The following is a 9,842-nucleotide window of genomic DNA, read 5'->3' as shown; positions in this document are numbered from 1 at the left end:
GCGCATACTTTGAATAAAATATTTGTTATCATTCTCTTGAAATAAATGTGTTTTTTTCTTGAAAAAATACCGGTTTCATATGTATACACCTGGTAATATTAATTTACCCTCTTTTGAGGGTGGGAAAAATTGTCCAAATAGCGTGATGTAGATTTTAAACGGCTTGTAAAATTAAAAGAGCACTAAAAATTAAAACTAATTACTTAAGGAAAGATAGTACTGATAAGTTTCAACTTTTTTATAATTTTAAAAAGTGTACTTTTTTTATATTTTGCGTACCTTTACAACATTTTCTTCTCTATCTTTCCACAATTCCGTGTTTCTCCTTTCATTGATATGATTCTCCATTTGTTCTATTTCTTTCCATAAGTTTGTATTTTGAAATTTAATAAGCCACAATCTAATGTGTATCAGAATCCCAATAATTTGTGGAATATTTTCTATACAAAATGTCCTGTTGCTTTTTAGAATACTGCATTCATTTTCTGAATGATAACCCACCGAATTCTACAATAAGAAATTTGTATAAATTAATCAATAATTGATCAAAGTCATAAATACATTTTTTGCTATTTACCTCGCATACGCGATCGCAGAATGTGGCCACATTACACTTTGAGCAAATATAGTGGGACCTTTTTTTAGGTAATGAAAGAAGTCTCAAGCAAGCAAAACATACGAAAGATTTATTAAAAGTCGCCGGCCCAACAGCCACGGCATCTTCTCGAATTATGACTTCACCCGGTGAGATGTTTTTTGTTGCTACTAAATATCTAGAATAATTAACCATTTATATTCTGTATTTACAAACATAAAATAATTATTAATATACGCACTATAAATCTAGACAATCCATAAAAAATTCGCGATACTTTAATTTTCATAATATAAAATTGATACGTACCTTCCAAGAGTCTCTGAATGGCAAATATTATATTTTAAAACCGGCGTGACAGGACATTTAGAATGTTTATTTGTCGACATAATTCTCTCTTACACTTCCAAGTTGTTTCGACAGATCAAATCTGGGAGAAAAACACCAACTATTATTTAAGAGAAAGATTATTTTATTTCTTTTTATCAGAAAGGGTGGTAAATTGAAAACAGTATTTTTTTTTACTTTAGAATTGGCGTGGAATATTTATTATCAATTGCTTTAACGTTTGTAAAACGCCAGTAAGATACTCGTTGGTAGAAAATTCTCGCACTTTGATATTAATAGAATGGAGTGCTACAAGACCAAATCTTTTTAGGCCGAAGAAAAACAAGCAAAACATCACATCTATTATATAAATAGATTATTTCTGATGATATACAGATGTTATTTTTTTTATATTAATTTATTAATGCTTTTATTATCAATCATTCCAAGAAGCTTCTTTTTATGCATATTAAAATACATTAAGTTTTTAAATAGCGTATATACTATCGTATTACGTAATTCAATCTTTTACCATTTTACAAGTTTTTCTTTACAAGCATCTTTCGTTATAGGCTAAAAATAAAATTATATTCAGTTATTAATACAAAAAATAACGATAAAACTTAAACCCTTTTATTAAATACTAGACACTACAAATTGACAATTTTATCAGATTTACATTGAAACAAATACATTATACATATAAAGTATATTTGAATAATTAAAAGAGATACAAAAGCAATATTGCAGATTAAATAACATTTTTTGTACAAATAATTATGTATTGATGATGATTATGAATTGAGTGATTCATATATCATAATTCGCTGATTGATTGTTCCAACTGAATCAAGGCTTCTTTGGCACCAATTCCAATTTCTCCTTCTGGTGTATCTGGAGGTTCCAAACTCAAAATCGTGGCTGCATCTTTTAAAATAGTTGCAGCTTCAATCATTTTTGACTTTAGGCCCGCATTATCAATTGTACCCGAATTCCATTGTCCTTTAGCCAAAAACAACAGGGGTGCGTGTAATTCATATAAGATCATTCCTGTAAAAATTAAAATTTTTTATTTAGAATGAAAGTAAACTTTATAGATTAAAACCCAACATTTTGGTTAAATAATGCTTCAATCTTAAATTTGAATTCGAAACTGCTTTCAAATGATCCAATATTGATTTTTTGTTAGTACCTCTTGATCGAGAGTAACCAGGTTCTACCACATCTAGAACTTGAAGTAATATTCTGCACATTTCGACTTTATGTTCAAGTAAAATATCTGGCAAATCATCCAAAAAGTATTCATCTACACGTCCGTACATTTGGCATAAGGAAAACCTGTAAAAACGATTTTAATAATCATGGGTTTAACTAAATGAAAATATAAAGTTGAAATTAAAACTTAATTTCATACCTCAAAATTGTCAGAAAAGCATGACGAGGGTGCAAAACAGAGTGATATTTTTTAAGAACAGTCTCTCTTTGATGCACAGCATCTGCTCCTTCCGCTCCACTAATCATTTCAGCATTTTCTACATCAGATTGAATGATTCTAAATACTTTCAAGACTGCTGGTCCACTCGTTGTAAATTCACAGTGTGTACATTTCCAAATACTTTCACAATCTGAGAATTAATAATGATATTATTATTTATTTTGAATTTTTTCTAGAAATTGTGGAATTTCAAGCAATTTAATCTGAAAAACTTAAACTATTTAAATTATTTTCCGAATAGATTCTCAGTTTAAAATGTAATTATATTGAGAAGCAGTTTAATTATTTTGTTTGTTACCTAAAGAATCTAAAGGTACAACGATTCCATTATCGCATTTGCTGCATTTTAGAGAAGACATGTGAGTTCCTAATTCTGTTGGATCTGAACATCTGTTACAAGCACAGGAAAAATGTTTTGACTCGAGAAGATGTTCTCTTCTCAACATTGTGGGAAGAAGAGAAGGCGTGTAGCTTCCATATAATTCGCCACCCTTTGGAACTTTTGTACTTGTTCTCAAATACACTCTAAAGAAATGAAAGTTATTAATTAATTTTCTGAAGAAAAATGTTGATTTTGAAGTTTCTACGACTTGAAAGAGAAATACTAATAATTTTCTTCTTACTTGTAATCAGTTGTTGAAATTCCATGGCTTGTATTTGAAACACAATTGTGATTCATTAAGGAAACTTTTGGGTAAAGAGCTCGAGCTGGATATCCTTTTTTTGTACGAATTTCGTGAGTGTTGATCTCCAGAATTCCACAAGCCGTCTGAATTTCCGCTTCTGAAAACCTGTTGAATTAAATTTTGGAAATTACTGAATTTAAGCTAGTTTTTTTACTGGCTGCGAAAAATAAAATATGTTTATTTATTTACGTGGTTAGTTTTAAGCGATTTCTCAAATACTCAACAATATTGACATGGTCAGCTTTCCATTGGACTGATTGGCTCCTTTGTTTATTATGTGCTTCCATGTCTTTCACTTCTTTATTCCATCTTTCAGGATCTTTTTCTGAAGCCAAAAGCAATCTGAGTGGCGTTATGCATTCCAATTGTGGAACTCCAGTTTGCAGGTTTTCACTCAGAGCTTCAGACACATTAAATTTTTCACCCAATTCAGCAAAAACCTGTTTATTGATCAAAGTTTAACATTAACCGAGCATTTTTGCCAGATTAAACAATTCTTAATGTTACATTTTTGTACACTGAAAGAATTGGTCTTGCTTCTGATATTTTAAATTTTGTTTTAGATATTTCTAGAAAAAAATTAATCGCGGTCGGTTTTGGACATCTGTAAGTCTGGAAAAATCCAGATGGGACAGCTATTATGTAGACCGGTCTGATGGCGCAATCAAAATATATTAAAAATTAATTTCTAAGTGGGTTAATGAGCCATTTAAAAGATATTCTTGTCCTGGAAGACAATTTTAAACATTTCGGGTCGGAAGGTTTTAAACAATTTTCCAGAACCGCTTTTGAATCCAATTGCGGCTCTGATATATAATTGGTTGGTACAAACCTGGCATTCATAATTTTTATGATGAGGATGGCTTTCACATTCTGGACCACAAACTGGCCAACTGCACTTAGAGCAAAGTGTTTGGGTGTCAGGAAGTCGTGGCCAGGGAGAATAACAAGAAAGACACAAGGGATATGTAAAAGCCTTGGGTCCAACGACAAAAGGTGTTTCTGATAATATTTCCTCGCCAGGCTCCAAATCCTTGCTTGCAACTAAGTATCTATAAAATTTAAAAATGATTTATAATTAATACTTCACTTAAGAAAATAATTCTTTTAAGAAAATTTTGGTTTTAATCAATATTATTTACATTAAATTTATTTTCAAAACTTATATTTATATTCGAAAATAAAAATTATATGTACCTCCCCACTTGTTCATTTTGAAGGATTTGATACTTTTCAGGAGATCCTTGTCCATTTGCCTAAAACAAAGTGAAAGTAGAAAACAAAATTAATTTATCTGATTTAGATAAAACTTTAATCTCAATGCAGTAACAGCTTATGTCACACGATCTATATATAAATCATAGAAACCATAAATTTCATCAATTAAAATTTCCAATTAAGTATTTTATTGTCTGTAAATTAATAGGATTTATGATAAAAAAATAATTACATTTTTAAATATTTAAAAATATTAAATAAATCTTAGAGTTTTCAATAACAATTTTCGTAAAATGATATGAGGTTTACTATCTTGTTAAAAGATAGAATTAGTTTCTAATCTGAATATATTAATTGTTTGGTTATTTTTGAGACGAAAGATGTATTAGGTAACAAATTAGAATATGCAACTTACACTTTTTTGAGACATGATAAGAAATTATTAGCACTTTTATTAAAAATGTCAATTCACTTATACGTTTCGTTGCTCTAGGAAAAATAAACTAAGACTGATCTGACGATCCTTTATATATAGGAGTTATTAAAAATAAAAATTCAGATGGGTCTATTGCCAAAGTTTGTTTCTAGATTGTGCTACCTTAGTCTCGATACTCGAATGTTCTCACGTCAGTACTTTAAGACTGTTAGAGTATATTTTTGGCTCCTGAAACGGCCCGAAACGTACAGAAACTTTCAAAAGTTTCCTTTCGTTTCCACGAATTTTCCTTTGGGTTTATTTCTTTTTAGAAGACAAAAATTATTCGATTTTGACTTATTATCGTATATTATAAATGAAAACCCATTATTAAAAAGGGGTTTCAGTACTTCAATATAGAATTATTACATTCTGAAAGTTTTTCTTGTGAATGTGCTTTATTTATGTAATTTCAAAATTGCTATATTTCAAAAGCTTCCAATTTAAAGTTGTATGATTTTGAAAGTTTAAATTTGAAGTTTTTCATTATAATTGATTTATTTTTGTAATTTTATATTATTCCCTGTGTTTCTCCATTTTTATTTCCATTTTTGCCCGTTTTTTTTAAACTTCACCTTTTCCCCCTTTTCTCTTCAAACATACGACATTTAAACATAAAATATTTGAATTACGCGAAAAATTCTCTGAAATTAGTAAGTTACATAAGAAATATAATATTTGCTCGTTTTATACTTATAATATTATTTTATTCATAATTAGCATATGTTACTGCGTGTTGTGCAAGTTTAATATTTGTTTAGTTTACGTAATTATTTATTACAATTAATATAACTTTTTAAAATTTTAATAGAAGGTGTTATTAATGAATTTTTATAATTAAAATGAAATTTCCTGATACAGCTATAATAATAAAATTTATTTGTAAAATACTGAAGCACTTTAATACATTATTTGTAAGTAAATAAAATACACAAAAAATATATCTTAACACATAGTATAATTATTTAACTTTAAAGTATTAATTGTGTTCTGTCTATATTTTTCGGCGTGAATGGATTTTCAACGACTCAAGTATATCCCATTTTAAAAAATTCGTTCGTGGCAGAAAGAATTTAACATTATTTAACAATATAATATTTTTTATAAAATGATTTTTTTCTTTGTAAGAATAAATGCATTTATTTCTCCTATTTTTTGTTAAAAAATTACTCAATTTTCTCTTTTTGTGCTCCTTCTGCGCTATATGATCCTTCAAATTACTTTTTTATTATTTCAAAATTTGATTTTCAAAATACAAGGGTGCAGATAAATTTCACATTTATGTGCATTATAGAATTAAGAGAAACTAAAATTGTACCATTTAAAATGGAATTAAATGTAATCATGTGTATCCAACAGTCTATAAACTTTTATGTATGTAACATGAGCCAAAGCATAGCTTTAATATAAAATAATGAGCGAAAAGCTTATTTTTTTAATTAACTAAAACATAACCCTTTTTAACACAATTGAAGTATTATTGAACTCCCAGTGTCTAATGTTTAAAATTAAAAATAATCTCTTACAGTGGATGTTTTCAGGCGATTCAGAATTTGAACTATTTTTTCTATTTTTTATGCTGAAATACATTTTAAGAGTGCACTTTGAAATTCCTTTTCTTAGAGATTTTATTCAATTTTGAAGTTAATATCTTGTAGAGAGAAAAATGAGAAAAGTCAGCATTTGCAGCATGTATATTAGGGTGGGTCGAAAAGAACAAATGTTAGAAATCGAATTTGAAACAATGTGAAAAAGTAGTGTATTGGCACCCTAAAGGAGCTTTAAAAAAGTTTCAATTATTTGATTCTTCGTCTCCAAAAATTCTGACAGTTCTTTAATGAATGATATTTAGGAAATAATTTAGGTTCAGTAGACCCCTGTTTTCAAAAAACGTTTTTGTAGATTTAAAAAATGTTTTTTGAAAACAGGGGTTTACTAAATCTAAATTGTTTCTTAGAGAACATTCATTAAAGAACTATTAGCATTTTTAAAGGCGAGGAAGACTCCGAAGAACATTTAACAAAATTAAAAGACAGTACTATCAAATCTTTGGAAATTATAATTCTTTCAAACAGATTTTGATAACTCGTGCTCAGAAGGCCTTAACCAATCGACACCAAATAATTTATACTTTCTTAGGGTCCCAATACACCACTGTTCCTCGTAGTTCCAAATTCGATTTCTTCATTTAATTACTCTGAAAATTTCGCGTTTATCTCGAGAATTTTTCTACTGAAAAAGCAATTTACAAAATAGCTCAAAATATATTAATTTTGAGGTTTAATCTTGCTAAAAAATGTTTGTGTTTTAGTTATTTTCAAAATACAATTTTAGCCCATAATTTCATATTAAAGTTATACTTTCGGTTATGGTATATAAAAGTTTAAAGACTGTTGAATATATTTGATTTTATTAAATTCCAATTTAAATGGTAGAATTAAGGTTTTCTTAAATTTACAATGTACATAAATATGATTTTTTTCTGGACCTTTGAACTTTAATAATTAGATTTCGAAATAAAGAAAAAGTAATTTCGGAAAATTAAGTGACTCAACAGTTCCGAAAACATTGATAATTATTATAGTTAAGTGTCAAAATTATAAAAAAATTAGGCCGCAACCGACTTTGACGAAATCAAATGGAAGGACCCATCATCAAATTGAATGAAATGATGTAATAATTATTCGATATTGATAGGTTTTAATTCAAAATAACTTAATTTTAAACGCTTTTAATTTAAATTTAATAATTTTTTAGTTTGAAATTCTTCGAATTCAAACTTTAAATTTAAAATGTTGTAATTTATAGGCATTTCATGAAAAATGCTATACTTTTATTTTCCAACATTATTTAAAAAAGACTCACGTAGTCCTGAAATTCTCGCTGTACTAATTTGAAAAGCATGACTGCTGCAAAAATCTTCCCAACCTTAAAAAAAAAGTTATTCTCACTTCCCCATATTAAATGTAACTCTCATTAAACGTCCAAGTATGAAAACTCTTTCACTTAACCAAAAATTGCAAAACTAATTTAAAAATAAAAATGTAAGCAATTCGCAAACCGGAAATGCGCTCCTTACCAGAGCCTAATAGATTCTTTCCATATAATTATTTTTAAAAAACTCACAACTCCTTCCCTTTGTGGCACTCATAAAATCTAAATTCATTAGAATTTCGATATTTCTAACCATTTTAACGGAATTTCGAAGAAGAAAAACTATATCAGAAGTCTTTTTGGTTAGGAACTTCCGGCGCATGCGTGCTGTCTCGTCTCCTAGGCTGGTCGACTTTCGCGAAAGTAGTTCCTTGCTGAAGTCGTTATTTTCTATTGTTCCCAGCGTCTTAAATAAAAGTGTAAGTAGATTGCTTCTTATTTTAATCTTCGTGACCCAGGACCTTATTTTTTCAATTGGGAAAGTCAAAATTGAAGAAATTCAAGACAGTCGAAATTTTTGGACGCCGGCATGCATAGCTCGGGACGGCGACGACGATGATGTCTGCCGTTAACTGACCTTCGCCGGATTGATGTCTGAGGGCATAGTTCGAACGAAAATCAGATTCTTAATTCGTCTCAAGTCTATTCATTGATTTTTGTCCTCTGATATCAACCTCCATGTAAGGTTAGAAAATTAATTTTCTCTGATGGACTGAAACTGTCGATTTATGCCTTATGTAATACCGCAGGTCAATACCGTTTTCTGTAGAGCTTTCTACTCAATATAATTCATAAAGAGTGCTTTGTACCGAGAATTTTATTCTGACGAACAGTATTTTCTTTTTCTTGAATTAAATCTGGTAATTTTTCGGTTCATCCTGATTTTGGAAGTCTTGCAATTTTGATCGATTATGACTTTGGAGGTTACTTCAATTTCGTCAGTCGTCTGGTTTTGTCCAGTGGAAAAGCGAATTATTTAATTGTGATTCATACTTCAGTAAAGGTTTTTGGGGGGTTTCAGTTTAAAATGAAAATGTATAGGGTTGGGCGAATTGTGATTCAATCACTTACAGTTAATTGGATAATTTTTATTTCTAATTTTATATCTTTGATCATTTTTAGTTACGGCTTGTGAGTTTCGGGAACACTTGCGAATTGTGTCGGTGAAGAAATTTGTCAATTAAGATCAAGCAAACACTTAGTGATTTTAGTTTCTATGGCGGTTTTATCCCGTTTTATTGTGGATAATATTTTCAACCTCGAAACATTATTGCATCATTTTTTTAATTAGTCATTTAGGGATTTACACACATACACACACGCACACACACACATATATATATATTCTAATTCTCGTTTTATCCAGAATCAGGGTCTCCAGCAACCTTGAAGCCCTGGAATTCTTGCATTTTTCAAGAGAAACTTGAATTTGATTTCCTCTTATTCTTTGATTATTAAACATATATTTGATTAAAATCCGAAGAGTTATTTTAACTCTTGGTCTTTTATGATTGTCATAATTTTTTAGTATTTTCGTCTAAAATGTGGTAGTATGAAATGAGGTATGCATTTGTGTGATATTCCACTTGCACATTATTAAAATTAATAGTGGAAAATTGCCATGTTAATTCAGTTTCAGGATTTTGTTTTTCGAGGGGTTAACCACTCCAATTTTGAGTGTACAGCTGATTTCTAGATTTTATATATTTCAAAATATTTCATAGATTAAGAAAATTTAAAAATATATCAAACGATTTCAAAGATCTTTAAGGTTTCGAAAATTTCACTAAGGCAGGCACATCAAATTATGAACGATTTCCAAAGGTTTTAAAATATTTTAGAAGATTCCACAGTGGTTTCAAAGTTTTCAAATATTTCATAAAAGTGTGCACGTCAGATTTCGAAGATTCCGAATGATGTCAAAATATGTTACAAGGATCTAAAAGATTTGAAAATATTTTTAATCCGTTCCAGCAGACTTCAAAAAGGTTTCAAAGTTCTCGCAAAGATTTCATAGATATTCAAATTATTTCACAAAGGTTTTGTACATTAGAATTTAAAAGGGTTTAAAATATTTCAAACATTGTAGAAATTCATATATATATATATACA

General features: G+C 29.0%; 2 protein-coding genes across 3 annotated transcripts in view; one reads left to right on the top strand and one right to left on the bottom strand.

Moving 5' to 3' along the window:
* The window catches only part of LOC117180518, a 7,550-nt gene extending 2,610 nt beyond the window's left edge, over positions 1-4,940 (bottom strand). The window contains exons 1-12 of the mRNA XM_033373015.1: positions 4,737-4,940; positions 4,301-4,359; positions 3,936-4,155; positions 3,293-3,543; positions 3,041-3,208; positions 2,716-2,942; positions 2,337-2,547; positions 2,115-2,260; positions 1,743-1,972; positions 905-990; positions 578-773; positions 280-507 (exon numbers count right to left, since the gene is read on the bottom strand). Coding sequence (XP_033228906.1) covers positions 280-507; positions 578-773; positions 905-990; positions 1,743-1,972; positions 2,115-2,260; positions 2,337-2,547; positions 2,716-2,942; positions 3,041-3,208; positions 3,293-3,543; positions 3,936-4,155; positions 4,301-4,359; positions 4,737-4,751 — 2,037 coding nt within the window. The 5' untranslated portion in view covers positions 4,752-4,940. The remainder of the gene's footprint in view (positions 1-279; positions 508-577; positions 774-904; positions 991-1,742; positions 1,973-2,114; positions 2,261-2,336; positions 2,548-2,715; positions 2,943-3,040; positions 3,209-3,292; positions 3,544-3,935; positions 4,156-4,300; positions 4,360-4,736) is intronic.
* Positions 4,941-8,037: 3,097 nt separating this feature from the next.
* Positions 8,038-9,842, top strand: part of LOC117180029 (voltage-dependent anion-selective channel-like) — a 14,977-nt gene continuing 13,172 nt past the window's right edge. The window contains exon 1 of one of the 2 annotated variants that reach the window (XM_033372311.1): positions 8,038-8,149. In XM_033372311.1, the coding sequence (XP_033228202.1) occupies positions 8,051-8,149 (99 nt within the window). In that variant the 5' untranslated portion in view covers positions 8,038-8,050. Of the gene's footprint in view, positions 8,150-8,199; positions 8,416-9,842 lie in introns of those variants that run through there. The other variant, XM_033372312.1, reaches the window with a different exon arrangement.

The sequence above is a fragment of the Belonocnema kinseyi genome, chromosome 9 (assembly GCF_010883055.1).
Source record: "Belonocnema kinseyi isolate 2016_QV_RU_SX_M_011 chromosome 9, B_treatae_v1, whole genome shotgun sequence".
Taxonomy (NCBI): Eukaryota; Metazoa; Arthropoda; class Insecta; order Hymenoptera; family Cynipidae; genus Belonocnema; species Belonocnema kinseyi.
The sequence above is the reverse complement of the archived record's forward strand: the minus strand, read 5'-3'. Positions and strand labels throughout refer to the sequence as shown.